At 36.6% G+C, this 20,491-nt stretch overlaps 1 protein-coding gene across 2 annotated transcripts; it reads left to right on the top strand.

Annotated features, from left to right (window-relative positions):
* Window positions 1-2,197: 2,197 nt before the first annotated feature.
* e(y)3 (PHD finger protein enhancer of yellow 3) lies at window positions 2,198-20,306 on the top strand. 2 transcript variants are annotated; one of them, XM_088204743.1, is made up of 14 exons: window positions 2,198-3,786; window positions 9,205-9,658; window positions 10,583-10,710; window positions 10,769-10,876; window positions 10,948-11,047; window positions 11,107-11,236; window positions 12,628-12,782; window positions 12,846-13,075; window positions 13,142-13,298; window positions 13,364-13,595; window positions 13,657-13,845; window positions 13,931-14,108; window positions 17,149-17,258; window positions 17,348-20,306. In XM_088204743.1, the coding sequence occupies exons 1-14, from the start codon at window positions 2,426-2,428 to the stop codon at window positions 18,043-18,045; spliced, it is 4,230 nt and encodes a 1,409-aa protein (XP_088060869.1). In that variant the 5' UTR covers window positions 2,198-2,425; the 3' UTR covers window positions 18,046-20,306. The 2 variants fall into 2 exon arrangements, with proteins under 2 accessions (XP_088060869.1, XP_088060868.1); XM_088204742.1 differs by having other exon boundaries at window positions 13,657-13,848.
* The last annotated feature ends 185 nt before the right edge of the window (window positions 20,307-20,491 follow it).

Raw genomic sequence — 20,491 nt, 5'->3', positions numbered from 1 at the left:
GCAACAGAAAGGTGTCGATACAGCAAATCTAGTAGTCGGATCGTGTTCGAAAACACAAATTCCTTATTTACAAAAATACTATTAATTTCACTCACATTATTTTTTGTAACTTTTCATTATTATTTTTATATGTTTTATTTATTTTTTGACTTTTTTAGATTTTATTACTGGTCGATAATTACATAATTTTGCTGTAATTTTACAGTTTTTTTATGTTTAAAATCTCTTTTAACTTTAGAAAAAAATATAACGAATTGGTATGAATATGATTGTAATGTCAAGTTTTAAATGAACGAAATCTCAAAAATATAAATACGCGTTTATCTATGTACGCTGATGCAGATATTTTAACGAGTGCTTACTGTATTAAGCAAATCGCAAGTGAACTACAAAAATCTTACGAAATTTAAAAATATTTTTTTTCGAGGTAGAAAATTTAATTTACCTGAATTAAAACAGAAACAATTATTTTTACAAAACGTAGACAAATTTTGCCACTACCTCTCCTAAATTAAGAGGACAATATTGGCAAATGGAAAACGAGCGTTAAATACCTGGGCTTTCACATGGACTCCAAGTTTAAATTCAATAAACATATTTTAGAACTTCGCTCTAATGAGCTTGCCACGATTGCTGCATTTAGGCTGATATTTAATAGAAAAAGTGCTCTTACTATAAAAACTAAAATTTAATCTGTAAGCAACTAATTAGTCCTATTTTAACATAAGTCTGCTCGGTGTAATACTGTTTTTTATTCTAAATTACAAGAGATTCAAAACAACGCTATATAAATAATATATAATACACATTTTCATAATAATCTTAAAATATTGCATATTATTCTTCAAATCCCAACAATTAAAGAACACCGTCATTTTCAAACTATGAAATATTTAAAAAATAATTCACGAAACCACACTAACCCATTAATCTCATATATCGGTGACTACGATAAAAACAACCTTAAATTTAAATACAAGCACACATTTATATAGGCGGCTTTCATAAACTATGTCAAAGGCTTAGGGAAGTAGGTCAGCGGAATTGTGACAGTGTGAAATAAACAAAAGAGACTATAGTTTGCATCCATACCAAAACCAATACCCGCGCCGGCGCAATCTATTCCAACACATGCACTTAGGTTTTGTAATGCCAGCCCAGGCACCATGAGAGTGCTAGCATTTCTATCAGCACATAAGTATTACAGCTTTACTAGTCAATCCACGTCGGGTGGGTTGTTAGGTTTTTAGTTCCAGGGAGCGGTAGTAATGTTTATTTTTAACAGAAATCTTAATATGTTATCTGAACGTTAGTGAACGGGCCCTCGGTAATTTGCAGTATCGTCATTGCTATAGCTCCGTTCTCGAGAATCGCCTATAAAGGACTCGGGTACCATCAAGAGAGACATTATCGTTATTTCTCTATTGCCTGTCCCCGAGATTCCTCTGCTCTTAGAAAGAAGTTTGCGATACTCAACAATATGTTTGTTTGCAAAACAAACACATTGCTTTGAAAGCTAATGATATGCAGTATTCGAATTTTAATTTATGTTTTATTTTATTATATTTTTATTGCTTAAATTTTTAAAGGTATTTTAGTTTATTTTCTTAAATCAAAACCACCGACGTTATATTTTATGTTTTAATTGTTTATTAAATTGCAGCGAATAACAAATTGTAATCATGAAAATGGTTGTAAATCAGTAACGTGTATATTGTATATAATTAGTATGTCTGTAAAATTATTTATATTTATTATTGAAATAAACGTATTTAAATAAAAGCAAAACGGTCAGAAGAAATAAGATGTTTTTTAACATAGGATTTTAGTAATTCAGATTTTTGTCTCTAAAATTAATTTAAATATTCAATAAAAAAAAGTAAAAATAAAAATGTTCGTCCACCGTAATATCGGTGCGCGTGCGCGTGCGCGTATGAGATATCCCCGCGTGTGAGATACCGCGGCTAGCGAAAGGCCGAAGCGGGACGCGGCGTTCGCGAACCCGCGACGCGACGCCGATCTCTCGCGTCCGGGTAAAAAATGCGCGATTGCAGCTATTCGGAAGTTTTATTGCGCAATATTGAATTTGCGTAATTTTGCCGCGTCGTGGATGGATTTAAATTTTTTTTCCAAATCCCCCCCCCCGTTTGAATCGGGTCGGTAACGGTCGCCCCGGGGGCCCGCGCGGCGCCGGCTCGTTCGCGAACGTCGCTCGGGCGCTCCGCGACATTTTTCGAGGCGCCGGCGTCTCCGTCGAGTTTGGCGCGTCTCGCTCGGGTCGCCGTCTCGCGCGGCCATGTTTGTTGTCCGTCGGGGCCGTCGCTTCTCCCCGGGCGCTCCGGGCGCTTCGGGCTGAGGCTCATGCGGAGGCTCGCGCGGCCCTCGGCGGCCCCGGCCCTCTAGCGGCCGTCGAGACTCCGGACGCATGGAGGCGCCGCGGAGCGCCCCCCGAGGGGACGCGACCGACGCGCCGCCGCGCCGGAAGCCGCTGGTGCGCCGCCCCCTCGCCGAGGACGCGGCTCCGCCCCCCTCCGCCTCTACCGTCGCCTCGGCCGACGACGCCTCGCCCAGGAAAGTGAAGCTGGTGCGTCGACCCGCGCTTCCCCCGCCCTCTCCGTCCGCGTCGCCTTCCCCGCCCCGCGACCCGCTCGCGCGCGACGACGACGACGACGAAGACGACCACGACCGCGCATCGCCGGCCGTGCCCAAGATGACCATCAAGATTCGCAAGGCGCCCGACGACGCCGAGGCCGAGGGGCCGCTGCGCATGACGATCAAGCTTCACCCGCAGCAGCAGCAACAGTCGTCGGAAGAGAACGGGCCGGAAGCGGAGCCCTCGCCGGCGCCCCTCGTGCCCAAGCTCACCATCAAGATACCCCCGGAAGAACGGCGCGACGCCGACGAGGGCGAGTTCGAGAGCGACTCTGACGACTGGCGCGCCTTCGCCTCGAGGGTGCGCGCGAAGGAGTCGCTCTCGCTCAAGAACTTTTCCAAGCTCAAGTCGAAGCTGCAGCGCGAGGACTTCCGCATCCGCTCGCCCAAGCGGTTCGCGCGCCAGGACGAGCAGTCGGCGACCGCTCCGCTGGAGATCGAGACCCGCTGCTCGCTCGACGCCCAGGGCAGCGGCCAGGAGTCGCCCCGCATCATCCTCAAGATCAACAACACCGGGCAGGGGCCCACGTCGGAGATCCTCACGCAGCGCAGCGAGCCAGAGGAGCCGCACGTTCCCAAGCTCACCATCCGGCTCGAGCAGGACCCGCTCGTCTGTCCGATCAAGCTCAAGCTGGGCGACGGCGGCCGCGCCGAGATAGTCGGCTCCGACGACGCCCGCCGGCAAAAGAGGGCGCAGAGCGAGCAGCGCGAAGAGCGCTCCGAAGCCAAAAGAGCGCGCGAAAGCGCCACGCCTCCCCCCAACGCCAACGCCAACGCCAACGGCGAGATCCCCGCCAGAAAGAGCCACAAGAAGATGGTGCCGGAGAGGATGCGGCCGCACAGGCCCGTCGAGGAGGAGGAGCGAGCGGTCGCGTTCGACGAGTGTTCCAGCTCGCAGGAGTGCATGATCATAGACGACCTGTCGCAGGACCCGCTGGACATCAAAACGGCGATGTCGCCGTCGCCGATCGTCATCGAGGAGCAGTCGGAAGCCATCTCCGAGCCCCTAGTCGCTCTCGCGATCACGCCCCGAAGAGGCAGAGGCAGACCCAGAAAGATACGCGTCGACACTCCCACGGTGGAGACGCCGCCCGTTCCCTTCGAGAGGAATCTCAGAAGATCCAAAACACCCAGGTTCGTTTATTATTTCACAATTGTTTTAGTTTAAATAAACATAATGATATCGTTAAGTCATTTTCACCCAAAAGTGCAATGTCCCTTTGAAAATAAGCTTTAACTTGTACTGCAATAGTTTAGTCTCAAGTGAAAAAATTCTTTCCATAGTTTATTTTCATCTATTTTAGAAAGAAAAATTTCCAATTCATATTTTTTAATCTGCATTTTATTTTTGATTTAACATCAGTTACCGCTTTTCATTTTCAACTTTAAAATATTTTATGTTAATCTTTTGATAATATTTTAATTACGGTTATCAGCAAATTTGCAAACAATGTCAAAATCAAATAAGGGGATGTCCGTTAAAGTCGAAAGTAGATTTTCCAAATGTTTTTTTTTGTCAGTGAAGTAAACTTTATTTCAAATTAAAACATTTTTTCGAAAATACACCTTATTTGTATGATAATCATGGGCAGAACATTGTTTACAAGCGGTGACATTTGCATTTAAACATGTATAACAACATTAACATGACAATTTTATATTGTTTGAATGTGAATTATTACCAAGATATGTTCTGGTCTGATTCATCTATATATCTGCTATATTTTGATTGTATCGATGAAACAGTGATTATTTTCAATTGTTGCGAGTACTGAGTTTACTCCGATTACATTCGAGCAAACCGTCAATAGAACCCTCTCTTTTTCTCAGTTTTCTCTAATAGTTCCAGCGACTCGTATGTTTCTGTTATTTATGAACAAGTGGTCATTTTCAGTACAGGTTAGTATTTGCACCATGGTATGGTTCAAACCGGTTCAGTATTCATTGCTCACATGGAGCATCACTCACACGGCTTAAGGAAAGTTATTTAATTTAAATAATATTTTTTAAATGATTAATTATTTCCATAATAATAATAAGTATGTACAGTAAATTGGAGACTTGCTATTTAAATGCCTGTTACTTTATGTGTGAGCAAACTAAATGCAGGATATCTCACCACACGCACCTGATTTGTAGGTACGTTTAATGAGTATTTTCTAGTCTGCAACGGAAATAATGTACATTAAATTGAAGGCTAAAAATATTTGTTAACAAACAAATTGATAAAAAAAATATTTTTGTGTATTTAAAATTCGCAAAAATCATCAGCCCCCTCCCCCAATGAATGTCTTTTCTTAAAAACTTATCTTTCCTTAAACCGTGCGAGTGATATTCTGTGTGAGCAGTATTCGTATGAGTGATCGTGATCGCCTTGCGAGCGTTCGATTTGTGACCAATCAGTGGCTTGTTGAAGTTTTTTGGTAGTACTCGCTATTTTTTCCCCACTGCCCAAATTAAAGTATCATCTGCAAATCATATGTGTACAACAAATATCAGTATCACTCTAGCTCTGATTTATTTTAATTAATTTTGAATAATCTGCTTAGATTTTATTTTCCTAGCAACCTAATATTAACTGTAGAATTAAGTAATTCAATTTAGAACTAAAATCCGCTTTAACACGAGTGGTACGAAAGGCAGCAAAGAACGAACCCTTTTTACATCATGTCAATAAACATTTAATGAAATTTCGTCATATTTAGCTTTTATTTGTCTGTTGTCTTTTGGTTTAACATTAATATCGAATAAATATGATTGTTATCATTACTAATTCCGTGACATTGTTATTGTTTTTAAATGACCAACTATTTCTAAGTAAAGTTGGTGATGGGTTTATTTTATTTTCAACGACAAATTTTGCAATTTTTTTTGTGAATATATGGTTGTATTTGTATAAAGGGAAAAAACGTTCAATTTTGCGAAGTAATTTGTTTCAGAGATTTAACAGATCTACTTATAATTACAATAGAGGTGTACGTTGACTACTCATATCTTCACATAATTAATAGAAGTCAAATACAATATGACATCTGTAAATTGTAAGTCATAATAATAGATTTTTATTAAGTAATAAATAAATGGCACCAATATCCTTTTGTGTCATAATACTTACTTGTAGATGTTGATTATCGTTTTTGTACTAGGTAGGTGCCAACTCGGAAAAAATTAAAATTTTTAATTATAATATATGTATATGTATAAACTAATACCAAACACAAAGAAATCATAACTAATACTTGCATTTATCTAAATTACATTTTAATTATTTTAGGTTCTCTCGAATACCGTTTGTTGACAATCCATAACAATAAATTAGCACAATAGGGTGACGACCCAATTTAAAATATTTATGGGACCAAAAAATGTTTAAACTGTAAATAAATGAATATACACAAATAACAGTTTTAGATATATCTACCTGCGAACGAAGAAAGCTAACATCGCTTACAGAAATACAAAATTGTACTGTTTTCCCACAATTAAAAAATCCACAAGATATATCTATATTTATATAAACTAATGTTAGGTATATTTTTAAAAACTAAAATACGTCCCATCAAAGGTCAAATGAAAGGTTGCAGTTAGTGTCATATTATTTTATATATTTCTTAATTAAAAATAGACAAAACTTTTAACGAGTAGTTTATATATTCGAGCTAATAATGCTTAAATAGCATATTTTTATATGAAAATAAACAAAGTGATGCATGAATAAAGGCACTACGTTTAATAATATGAGGTGTGTTGATTTATTATTAATTAAAGAAACAAATATTATTCTTTTATCATTCTTAAATCCGCAAGTTCTATTAGTATACCAACTCGTCAGTGTAAAACGATTGAAAAGAATCAATAAGTTGTAAATAGTTGCGGCCCCTGGTGGCAAATATTGGTATTCATAAAGCACACTGTCATTACTAGTTATTATTCTCCAATTTTCTAATGTGGTGCGATTTGTTTAGGGTGCCGTTTCTTCCTCGCTATTATTTAAATTGCCCATATTCCACTTTCGATTCACGGCAACAGGCCTAATTTCGACATCACTTTCTTCACTATCATCGTTAGAAGATGAAAAATCAAACATGAAATTCTCCCCATCACTATCATTATAAACTTAGACACAAATTACGGATACCCGAAACACTGTCGAAAATACAATAGGCAACAAAAACGTCACCGACGCGTGTCTACCGAAGGACGATCGCAAACTATTGCCTTCGGGAGAAAGCTACGGTACATCTGCCTTTAAATTTAGTCATCAAAAAATTCCGGCTTATCGCGATAAATGAGCTCTCACCGGCTTGATTCAAGTAAAAATGATATTTTTTTGATAAGGTATGCTTCTTGAAACTCTTGTCTACAACACTGCAAAAACGCCGTTCAAAACATGCATAGAAAATACCCAAAAATCGACGTCATATTTCATTAATTGAAACGGTGCGCCTGACGCACCATCCAAGTAATATAAAGACAAGCGCTGGTGAGTCAATTTAAGAATTAATTATCCAGAGCAAACAAAAATAAGCAAAAAGTGATTTTAATTGCTTTGTCTAAAACGTAAGGAATGTATGAAAAACTAATAGTATATGTTGCAATCCACGTTACTACTCCTTTGTTCGTCGTTACATATATTTCGACACAATTCTCCCAACTTATTCTACGACTCTTCATAAAACTGTCAATAATTTTATGACCTTTCGACGATGTGTAGGCAAATTTTCAATTCTCTTTTTGCAGAATTTTTTTGGTTTTTAAAAAAACACTTCTAAAAAAATATATTTTGCCAACGTTTTAATTTTTTTTTTCGTAACGAATGTTCTATTGACCTAGACTTATAGATGGTTATCAGACAGTGCGAAATCTGGTGAATGTGGGGGATGAAGTAAAAGTTCCAACTCAACCTCCCTTATTTTTTCTTGAGTCAATTTTTCAGCATGAGAACTCGCGTTGTCATGATGCAAAATTCTTGGCTTATTATTGATCAAAACGGATTGTTTCTTTTAAATGTCACGTTTCAGTTGTCTACAATACACAATCGCTGTAACGGTTTCTCCAGGTTAAAGCGACTCGTAGTGTATCACTCAGAGAAATCCCATCATACATAAAGAAAGACCTTCTTTATTGTTAGGGGTGGTCGAGGGGTTGGAACAGGTACTTGCTTGGAAGAAAGCCATTGTTTTTTCGTACAGGATTATTGTATAGCACCCACTTCTCATCTCCAGTTACAAATACGTAGTAAATATGGGATCAGGAATGCACAGATGGTACGGCGCTGGTCGAGCGCTGTTGCCAATAATTCATGCGGGACTCAAATTACTTGTTTATGGTCCTTTCTCAAACGGCGTAGACAATCCTGGATTGTAGACCATGGAGAGCCGTTCTTTGTCGATAACTCTTTTATGGTCTGACGAGGATCTGACTCCATCATTGCCTTCAGGACATGATCGTCCAATTTTCGAGCAATATCCTTGAGGTCCTTATTATCGTTTTTATTTTTTTTTAAATAATGACACTTGTTAAGTTTTAAAACATCATAAGTATTTTTGATAACTTGTGTTGCTTCGTCCATTGAACAAAAACAGCATATAATTGCGCAAATGCATCTCATCAATTGTTGGCGTCGACTTCCCTGTACCTAAGGGCAACAATTTTTTTTTCAATGAAACCATAAATTTACAGTTTTTACTTTAATATAATGATAAAAACTTATGTAATTACTAGACCGCGTATTGAACAGATTTGAAAAAATGTTTTAAAAATTTTGATTACTTTTCGGTCCATTTAATATTTAATATAACTAAAATTTGTAAAAAAAAATATATCTTTTAAATACCTAATTATTTTCATTGTATATTATATATTGACCTAAATTGAATTATTATTTATGTATATTCGGAGGTTTTCATATGCAGACGTGTCCCATTTAACAGCCGACAGTACAAATACCAGATATCGTTTAAAGGCGGGCTAATTTTGCACGATTTTGCTATTAGTGAGAATTTATAAAATATTTTTATTCATAAAAACGTCGCATTTTTTTTTATTATGGACGTCTTCAAATACCTCACATATTTATAATAAAAAAGTTTTTAAAATGGTCAATTGATTAAATACACATACACTTGAGAGTAGAGCCAAAATATTGGCTTCCATTTGTAATGTGCTATATATTTTTTTGTGGTAATTACAAGTTTTTACATTCATTATATTTTACAAGGTATAGATATGCGATATAGTTATTTAATCGTATAATATATGTAATTAAACAAAAAACATGCATCAATGTTGGTAAAATGGATTTTACATTTACAAAAACTATGATTAAAAAATAAGTTAATATTTTTCAAAGTTGGTTTAGGCTTATTGTTAGCTATGCAATGAATATTTTCTTGTACCTGGGACTTTCATCGAGCCTTTTTTTTACTGACATTGCTTGTAAGCCAAAATATGCATTAAATAGTCAACGTTGATGGAAAAAAAACTGCTGTTACTGTTTGTGAAGAATTATTTTATAATGTTATGTGTAACTAACGAAGTTATACGTTTCAGGGAAATCGTGACGACAGTCACTCGGACGCCTAGAGGGAGGGGTCGCAGCAGAGGAGCGAGGAGAGGAGTCTCGCGCATTTCGCTCGAAATCGCTTCGATCATTCCTGTCGTCGTACCCGAGCCGATCCCCGTCGCCTCGGACTCGGCCAGCGTCGACGGCGACGCCAAGGAGACCGACTCGGGATCGGAGGCGTCCGTCGGCAAGTCGGACAGCGACCAAGGCGACGACTCTGACGCGGAGTCGGCGGACAGCGAATTGTCTGCGACGGACGCCGCGTCCCCTGCCGATTTTCCACCAGACGGTGTGGTCGTAGCCAGAGGCCGCGGTCGCGGCAGAGGAAGCCGAGGTGTCAGACGAGCGAGAGGCGGCAGGACTCCCCGTTCTGCCAGAGGCGCTCGAGGTGGAGCCCGCGGAGGACGAGTCGGAAAGTTCTACGAAGAGGTTCAAGTTCAGGTGATTGATTTACAACAATACTAATATTTTTTAGATAACTTATTAGCATAAAATTCTGTAAAATACTACTACACAGTTTAAATATTAAGCTAGTTCTCGTTTTATTGTACATTGTAATTAAATGTTCAAAATTATACATGATGATATTTTAATTGAAGCAATTAACTCGTCTAAAAGTCCCAGTTAAGTTCTAATTGTATGTTTTCAATTGTTATACTGTGAGAAAGATAGAATTGTTATTATTTATAGTAGTAAATTAATTGATTATTATTATATAAGTCACTGACATTTATATAATTTAATTTTTAAGGACCTGTTGGACGAAATTGTGCAATTCACTGAATATTTAAAAAATAAAATGTAAAGTCTCACTTTACATTTTATTTATCGCACTTAACTAATCACAATTTTTGAAAACTCCATATTTGCATAGGACAATCGAATATGAGTATCAAAGCGAAAACTTCTATAAGCAGTATAAAGTTACGACTTATAAACACATGTGTTCTCTCAACGACGCATCTCTTACGTGTGTGTATTTATAAACCAGCGTGTGTCGGGAGAACGATCTATTTATAACCCAGCACTCCCGTAGCAGTCTAACTCGAGTCCATCTCGTCCGTCTTTTTTCCACCTTGCTGTTGTCACAATCGCAGTATTTGGACAATTCTCCGTATAAACAATAACACGGTTCACTTTTGACGTTACGCTTCTACTAAACACTATAAAAACGCAACCATCATGTGCGGTTAAGGCGTAGTGCAAAACCTTCACTCTCGTTGACATTCCTTTAAAATGAAGTTATATCGTAGGCATTTCATTTCATATTCTATCGATACGGTTAGTCTGGATTGCGAAACGGGTATTTTACCAGTTAACGCATAAGCATGTTTAATAACCTCCAATTTGTTTCGTAATTCTCAGGATGCGTTGCCATCGAGAGAGACTAAAGTTATTAACTCTAGAAGCAGAGCGGCGGCGGCGAGTGCCCCAATCATAGAACTGTTCGAAGAAGAGACTCGCATGATAGGAGACAACGATACGCCGCTCAGGTACGTCGGATCGATCGGATCGTTCTAAGAACTTTCTTTAATCTGAGATATTTTTCAGGAACACGACGTTACTGGACGACGAGTCGCGGGGATCAAACGAGAGCCCCGTCCATAATAGTAATAGCAAATGTAAAAAATCACGCTTAATGGAAATACTCGATGAAGGGTTGGTTGTTTTTTTTTGCGTCTAACTATAATATTTATGATTTTGCGTGAAACATTATTGTTTTGTTATAGTGTCAAAGTATGGACGGCAGCTGACGTATGCGAATATGACTGGCCGCCCGAGTGCTGTACGCCGGATTCTCCGCCGCAGACTTATATGATTCAGGAACAAGTATGTCGTTTTAGTGTCGTAACTGCGGATTTGTGCTGACGTATGATGTGCGTTTTCAGGTGGCGTTATATTTAGGAATAAAAAGTTTTAAGAGAAAATATCCAGATCTTCACAGAAAACCGCTGGAGCCAGAAGAAAAACAATTCTTGCTGGGAAGAAGTTTGATATCGGAAGCGATGTGTGAACTAGGTGAATATTTCTTGTGTTAATTATTTTATTTTTGTTTTTAACGATTATTGCAACCAGTAAATTTATTTACTGTCATTTCATTGTTGATGTTACTGAAACGAAAGAGCATTACTCTCATAGATCTATATTTATTCTTTTACTGTAAATCTTTCATTGCAATATGACATGTGTTACAGCCGAGTAAACACAATCAACTACTACTAAGTACTGAGACACTAGATCATACAGTTTCCTATGCTGGCAGCACTGTAAATCAGACAGCTGTCAATAATCACGCGTGCTCAACGTGTCAAATGTTAATTTGCAACAACACATTTACGAAATGGATAGCTTTATCACTGCACAATGCATTAAAATTGTTCAATTGTTCTACAGAAATAATTTTGTACGAACTGTGTATTGAATTTATGGAAAGATTATGGTCAATTTCGTTGTCCTACTGAGCGAAAAAATTTGAAGACAGGAAGCGTTGAAATTAGGATAAGGCCTGTACATCACCATGGCGCCCATTTAGCCGAGAATATTACTGCTGTAAGTGAAAGTGTATCTAAAGACTTGGTATTGTTGATTCGTCGGCGTTTGCAGCTTTTCTTATGGCTCCCTTTGGCGCATTTTGCATCTGGACTTGCACCTACACCAGTATAAAATTCAGAAAACAAGAACTGAAGCCCAGAGTCTACGAAGAGCGAAGAATTTACGCAAATTGGGTGTTAATGCTGATTTTTTTAAAGAAAATCTTCTCTGATGAGGCACATTTCCACCTCTCTGAGTATGTTAATAAAGTTGCCGCATATGGGGCAAAGAAAATCTTCATGTGATTCTCAAGAGACCCAATACATGCCCAAAAAGTGACTGGTGCACATTGTGGTCATGCGGCATCATTGGGCCTTATTCTTTTTTTTAAAACGATGAAGGTCGCACTGTAACAGAAACGCTGAGCGCTATAGGTTCATGATAACTGATTATTTTTGGCACGAAATCAAAGATATTGATGTGGAAGACATGTCTTCCACATCAATATCAAGACTTCTAAACATGATAGAAATTGAAAAAAATATTATACTAAACGGTTTCGAACTCAAGTACTTCAGCTATTGTATAAGTCACCGACTTATACAACACGTCTATCTTGTCGGTTAACCACTTCCTAGTTACGGTACTTTTTTAAAAATGACTCGAAAACTTCTTGCACATACCCACCCTTTTTATGCAGCTGTAAATTTTATAAATAGTTTTCTTGAAAAATTTCGTGATTTTTGCGATGAGAATTCACAAAATACAAATTTCCGAGTTTACTCAGGCATGACCAGAAAGAGGTTAAATGATTTTATTTAATTTTGTATAAAATTGTTATTGTATTTTTTAGTTATTTATAAAATTTATTTTTTAAGGTGTGACCGCTGTGGACGCCGGTGAAGTATTAGACATTATGTTTACTGATTTTCCGGCTAAATATGAAGAGTATCGGCAGCATCTCCGAGAAACTAGAGATACTAGAGCAGCAAACAAACCACCCCCTCAACTCACGACCGAGCGCTCGAAACAGGTTTGTTCGCATCGCATATGATACTTCGTTTACGCTGGAACTAAACCATAAATTTTGCCATAGGAAACCATCGAAAGAGCAGTTCAGTCGGCTTCGACATGGAATGCCAGATTCAACCGTCAGAGAAGAACGATGAGAGCGGCTGCCGTAGATCTCCAGACGTTGACGCTGCACCGGCCTCGTAAACCTCCAACTGTGGTGGATCCGCCACCGTCCATATCGTATTATCCGGTCGCTCTTCTGCCCGGACAGTACACAGATTATTATAGACATTATACTCCCGATGAACTTAGGTATTTTGAATTTCAAAAAATGTTATGATATCTTTGCCGGTGTTCTTGATGATTCGTTTTGTGCAGATATTTCCCCCTCAACACTGTTCTAAGTGGCGTCCGAAGTCCATCCAGAGTTGAAGACGGCGCTGATTCGCCTTCTGAAGAGTCTGCGGACGATTCGGAAGCGATAGATAGCAGTTCGGACGGTTCCGATAGCGAATCGAGTGAACGTAACTTCAAGGTTTGTAAAATTCTACTACTACGGCTTTTGCTATAAATTATCTTAATTCAACATTATTATTACAGCGACGGAACGTAAACTCAAAAACGAAAAAGGTAGTTTCCAGCGTCTTCAACGACATCAGTAGACCGCCGTCGCCTTCGGGAAATCTAGCTCAATCGCATTCTGTGCCTTCTCCGCTACCGCCTCCTCCTCCCGTCGAAGTGGCGCGTTGCAAACTATGCAACGGCACCGAACACGCCAACCGAAGATACCCCACGGAGACGTTCATCACGTGCGCCTCGTGTCACAAGAAAAGTAATATACCGATCAAGCTTATTTACTAAAGCCGAATCTAATCACTATTTAATTATTTCAGTCCATCCTTCCTGCCTCGAAATGACGGCCAACGTAGCCAAATGCGTGCGGTTGTACTCGTGGCAGTGTCCCGACTGCAAGTGCTGCGCCCGGTGCGAAGATCTGGCCGACGACGACAAGATGCTCTTCTGCGATCTTTGCGACAGAGGATACCACATATATTGCGTGGGACTCAAGAGAGTGCCTACAGGTGGTAAATTGATCCGATTTTATGTCAAAGCGACTGATGTTGTTAGCTTATCTTGCGACGGATTGTGACACTCGACGTTTTTCAGGTCGGTGGCATTGCGGCCATTGTGCGATATGCCGATCGTGCGGTGCTCGATCTCCCTCAGGGCCTTCGAACGCGCCGAACCCCACCAACGGACCTCCAGAGCAGTGGCATCACCATTTAAAAAAAGCGTCATCGGGGACGAAAGTCTACTCTCACACGCTCTGCGGGCCTTGCGCTCGGTATGTTTATTGCAAAATACGGCATGCTAAATTCATTCTGTGTATTTGTTGTTTGAGCCTTTTGGGCTTTCTCATGAAGCAAATGTATTAGAACATTTATTCAATGTTGTCGTTTGATCTGGCAATTGTCGCTAAAATAGTAAAAGGCAATATATTGTAATTCAGCAAACACAGGTTTAACGTTAGAATTACAAATGACGCGTAAGCGAGTCGGCGGCTCCTAACGATAATTTTACAAATAATGCATAGGTGTGTTTAAAAAAAAAATAATTAATATTATTTAAAACTAACTATTAGGGAACAATGTTAAAAGATATTAAATACGGTATTATGTTGTTATTATTCTTACTGTATAACATTTTCAGTACCAACTTTTTTGATATTAGAATAACACATGACATAAGTGAGTCTGGCTCTTCACGATAGTTTTACAAATGATGCATAATTGTATTAGTGGAATGATTTAAAATAAATCAATTAATATGCATTATTTAAAACTTTAACCCTTAAATGTATGTATAAGGTTTAGTTGTTGACTAAATACTATAAAAACTATTCAATTAAGTTAGACATTTATATATATTATAAGCATCAATGTGCCTTTACTGAAATCGGTTAATTTTATCAAACAAAAAAGAGTGCCATTAAATACACAAATTGAAACAGCGAAAGTTGGATTTTGGTCTAACAATTAAAAGGATTGTTTTGTAAAAAGCTATTTCGAAATTTGTTAATATGTGACGAGCACCTTTTCATGCCATATTTTTAAAAATATGGTTCAATAAATTCAAGTGATTTGCTGCCGTAAACTATACTAAATAACCATATTATTAGTCTCAAAGGTTTACGGCACCTTCAGATGCCCAATGAGTACTGGCGGTTTTCCTGATGACTCCTATGGAAGCTATCCGCGATAAAAGGGTTAAATATTTTTTTAAATTACCCATATCTATTTAAAAACAAACATTTCATATTATAACATAAGTATAGTTTTTTAAAGTCGTGCATTTGAGGGTTAACTATTAGGGAACAATATGAAAAGATATTAATCAATATTATTCTTACTGTAAAAAAAATTCAGTATCAACTTATTTTAAATTTGATGATGCTATTGATCATAGAATTACAGATGACGCATAAGTGAGTCAGTAGCTCTTAACGATCATTTTAAAAATGATGCATAAGTGTAAAAAAAATCAATTAATACAAATTATTTAAAACTAAACCATTACAGAACAATGTTTAAGGATATCAATAAATATGACATGTAATTATTCTTACTATATACAATTTTCAGTATCAACTTTTTTGATATTTGATGCTACTGATCATAGAATTACAAATGACACATAAATGAGTCAGTGGCTCTTAACGATCATTTTAAAAATTATGCATGAGTGTGATGTGTTAATTAATTTATTAATAAAAAAAACTAATATACATATTTAAATTTAATCAGTTGAAATATGAATTATGTTTTTTTAATGTATCCAAATTTCGGAAGCCACAGGATTAAATGCATTCATTTTTTGAGTCAATCACAAAAACCTTTGTTTCAAAAAAATCACACACATTTCCACTTTGTTTCACAATTCTCAAAGTCAATATATTCAGCATCAAATGTATAAAATTTGGATTTACTTGATTATATATTTTTTCTGTACTATTATTTGATTGGTGATCTTTCACTGTTTTGAGATACCCCAGATAATTATATAATGTAAACGATTTTTATACAAAATAATAGCAATAAATTAAAAAAGTATTAAATAAATGAACATAACAAAAAATATTATATACCGTCTTTTTCCGAAAATAAGACATCCTCCGAAAATAAGCCCTAGCGTGATTTTCAGGAGTTTTTGGAATATAAGCCCTCCCCCGAAAATAAGGTGAACGCCAACATGTGGCGATTATTGCTAGTGCCACACTATTTACAGGCAGCCTTCGACTTTCGCACAATTCGCTATTTCGCACATTTAAAAAAAAACATTTTTTTTATTAAAATTTTTTTAAAAAAAAAAAATTTTAAACATGAGTGAGAAACTGATAAACTTTAGTATTGATAAAAACAAAAAGAAATCAAGGACTCATAAACTTCACACGATTCGTGACAAAGAAAATAAAAATTATGATTCCAGCGGGAATGACTGCCTATCTCCAGACACTTGATATCGCAATAAGCAAGCCCTTTAAGGATAATTTGCGCGTGGAGATGAATGAATAGATTGAAAACAGAATGGTGAGAAATCAACGCGGAAATTTTGTGAAGGTCTACAAGAAGTTGCGAATTGGGTAAAGAATTCATGGGATAAAATAACTCACTGTTGTGTTTCCAATGCACTTCGAACAGGCTACTTAGACAATAAATACTCATTTAAGGATAGCTATATTGCAGGACATGAGAGATTCGGACCAATGATTCAACAGAAAATGGACTTAATTGAAATTCAGGATGGAATTCAGAATTTGATTAGTTATGACTATGTTCCAAAAGAAAATGAAATGACTCCTTTTGAATAAATTTGAAATAAATGTAAAATTCCTATATAAAAATAAATAATAACCGAAAATATATAAATTTACTTATTGTACGTGAAAAGTAAGCTCTCCCCCGATAATAAGACCTAGCTCATATTTCGGACCAAAAAAGAAAGTAAGACAGTGTCTTATTTTCGGAAAAAGACGGTATTAATTTTATAAAAAATATTGGGAGGAAAAAAATTCACAAAAGCCGAATAATATATAAAAAATAATGTAAAATATACTAACGAAATAGTAGTAAAATAAATCAAAGCAAGAGATTGATTTTTCCTAAAATTTACTATAAATGCGATGTAATAATTATGAAAAAATACGTAAAATTAACTCACTACTCAAAGGGTTAAAATGATGTTATTATGTTATACAATTAGTTTCTAACGAGTGGCAATATTATTATTTTTTATACAGTTTAAGGGAATAAATGTTACAAGAAAACATTTCATATGTTCATCGTCAATCGAATGTGTTGTCTCATATATCCATTAATCACTTGCAGGGCATGGCGTGCTGGTCGTTACTGTTCTCTGTGTGAACGCTGTTTTATGGGCAAAAAAGGTGCCTTGAAAGTTGTCATTTGTGTTAACTGTGATAGGACACATCATAAAGGTGAGTTCATCGATAATCAAACACATTCGCTCGTTTACAAATTATCTAATCGGATCGTTCTGTTATTAATTCAACTTTTATTCAACCAGAATGCGTGCGTCAGCCGGGAAGAACTCTGGACGTGCTCAACTACATGTGTAACAGTTGCAGGCGTGGCAACACGCCCAGAAGACACGCCGTTCCGAAAAAGAAGCCCATCCGACGAATCTCACAGCCGTCGACGCCCAGAGACGTGATCAACGATTCGGTCAGCAATTCGGTCCAAAGCGTCGTTCAAACCGAAGCCGTGTCCATGGATTTGAGCGTCGACTCTATGTGCACCAACGACTCGAATCATCAATCGAATTCCAACACGTACGACGGAGCCTTCGAAGAGTCCAGCGTTAACAAATCACTAAACCACGCCTCTAACACTCCTGTGAAAGAGGCCGAGAATCGCATACCTAGAAGATTAGCGCCGGAGCCGAGGAAGATTAATAATAGTAACGATACAAACTCGATAAGACCGACGAACAATCATATTAAGGAAAACAATGTCTGTGTGAACAATAAGAGTGTTCCGAACGAAAACAATAGTGTCAATTTAGTGGCAGCTGAGAATAAAAACTCGATCAACAAGTTTAATCTGAACGAGAGCATGGATTTGAAAAAGTTGGCGCTGATGAAGTCCATGGCGGAGTTGGGCAAGCAGTCTTTCAACTCGAACATCGGCGGCAAGTTCGCGCCGCTCATAGACGCCCCCGTGGACGTCGACGTGCAATACGGAAACGACAACGGGAACGTATAACGTTTGCGACGGCGGCGGTAGTAAAATGATAATCAGATAAAAAACTTTTCTATCTTAAGTGGCTTCGAATGTTTAAATTATAAATTTATATATATCGCAATATTGCACCAAAATTTGTTATAAACGGTGATGTAAATGTGAATAAACATTATTATTATATTATTTTTGTTTAAATAATTTATTCACGGGACATCAAATGTGACGTATATATATACATATACATATAATAGGGATGCCAATTGAATAATGTGAAATTATCGAACGTTTATGTGTATATATAAGTAATAAATAACAAAACTGAGACATTGTATAAATGAGGAAAATGAACTAATTTAAGATATCGATAGTATATTAAATAAAAAGGGTGTGCCCGTTAAATGTTTGAAGCGATCGAAATTTGTATCCGGCGATATTTATTATAATACCTGAGAATCCGTCGTTAGTTTTTATTTTTATTTTTTTTAATGATAACGGCGAAATGTGTATATAATTTATGTAATAGTTTACGTTACGTTAGTGTTTCTTTCCAATTTCCAGTGCATTTCAAACTTGTATACATTTTTTCAATAATCGCTCGTAACGTCGTTCCTTATCGATTAAGTATGTTTGATATATTTTTTTATATAAATTTCACTAATTAAAGGTGTATGTTCACATTTTCTTTTTTTCTAATTGTTATTTGAAATTTCTGACGAAAATTTTGTAAACGTTGACATTTTAATTATTTTGTAATTTAAGTTTTTTTAATTGTTAATTCGATCATCGGTGTTTCTATTTATTAATTAATTAACTGAAATATAGAACGATGAATTATTTTGTACGATTCTTATTTCTTTTATTTTTATTCTTCAATCATCGGATGTAGAAAAAGAATCAACACAAGTCGAATCATTTTTGTTGAAATTAATTTTTAAAATGCCTGATTTTTTCTAATAATGTTTGTAAAATGTAAAATGTTGTAAAAAGACTCACTTTCTCGATTTTTTTATAAAGAACTTTTTATAATATATATTTTTATAAAAATAAACTCAAAAGTGACGGATACTTGATGAATAAAAAAAAACTGATTATTTTATATTTATACAAAGAAATAGATCTGATATGTAAAATACGAATAGAACATCAATTTGCTGATTTTCTTTTTTTTTTATTGAACGTACTTTTTAACGCTATGGTGCGAAATCGTCAACTTTTTAGATGTGATATAGTATATCTTGCGAGCATCAAAGAAACGTGGGCTGTTTTTAATTAATTAATTATATATTACGCAGGTCCGACGTTATCGTAAATTTATATAAATAAATATATGGACATTGGGTATCGGTAATTAGATAAGGTTTTTCTACTTACCTGTTTTAGCGTTTAGTAGAGTTATGATTATATATTGTATAAGTATATAGTCGGATCATCGAAAGAGAATTTTTTAAAACGGACCGACGATTCTATCGTGTTGTAAATAATATTTTGCTTACATGTGTAGATATATCTGTGTACCCGTAACGAAAACTATATAGTCTAGCTGAAACGATATAGACTTACGGATTTTAAACAAACGACGGTGAGATAAAATGATCGACATTGAATCGTACAAAGCTGTTTTATGTTTTTTGCGGCCGGCAATCGTCCGAAGACGGTATTTCGTTTTATTGTTAAGGTTTTTTTTATAAGGATATCTTGACAGTATTTATTTTATACGTAAGCTACGATCCTATATATCGTAAAGCTGAGATGTATTATATTTATATAATATGCGTATATAGACGATTTCTTCAGAAATTAATCAATTATTTTTTTTACTATGCAAAAGATTAGTAATTTCTTATTAGAAAATTAATCGTGTAATACGAGTTAGTCCAATGATGTAATAATTATGGCCTGTTTTTGGACTGAGAGATGTATGAGACGTTCCGATCGAATCAAGTGTTAGGTACAAATATTTTTATTTATTTCTCCGTGCTGGAAACTCGTCCGTGACTTTGACTGATTTCTGAAGAATGAACAGTTCGATTGTCGAGTATTGAAACGAACAAATATATTTTTTTGATAGGTCAATCGACTGCAGCTTCCGATTATAATATTTTTTTTAAAAAAACGGCAGTTTCCGTTGATTACTCTAACTAAGCGAAGAAAAAAAGTACTATTGAATTTTATTCGTATTATTTTTTAGCTCCAATTCGCTCAAAGCACATGTTTTTTTAATTGATTCAATGTTTTAAACACATGTTGAATGTTATTTTTAGAATAAAATATGAAGAATAAAACTTATTTTATTTTATCGCACGCAAGTATGAACAGATCCTGCAAACATAAACGAATATACATCCTAATATTAATTAATTCGTGTAACATTTATTAACCTGATCAATATGCGAGGATCTATTCGGCAATAAGTGGCGCATGAAGATTAACCGGAATTTAACCTTCTGGGAAGCTACATAAGCCTATG

This window comes from Plectrocnemia conspersa, unplaced genomic scaffold (genome assembly GCF_051122295.1).
Source record: "Plectrocnemia conspersa isolate PC_06_02 unplaced genomic scaffold, ASM5112229v1 ptg000014l, whole genome shotgun sequence".
NCBI classification, from domain to species: Eukaryota; Metazoa; Arthropoda; class Insecta; order Trichoptera; family Polycentropodidae; genus Plectrocnemia; species Plectrocnemia conspersa.
This window is presented reverse-complemented; position numbering and strand designations above follow the sequence as displayed.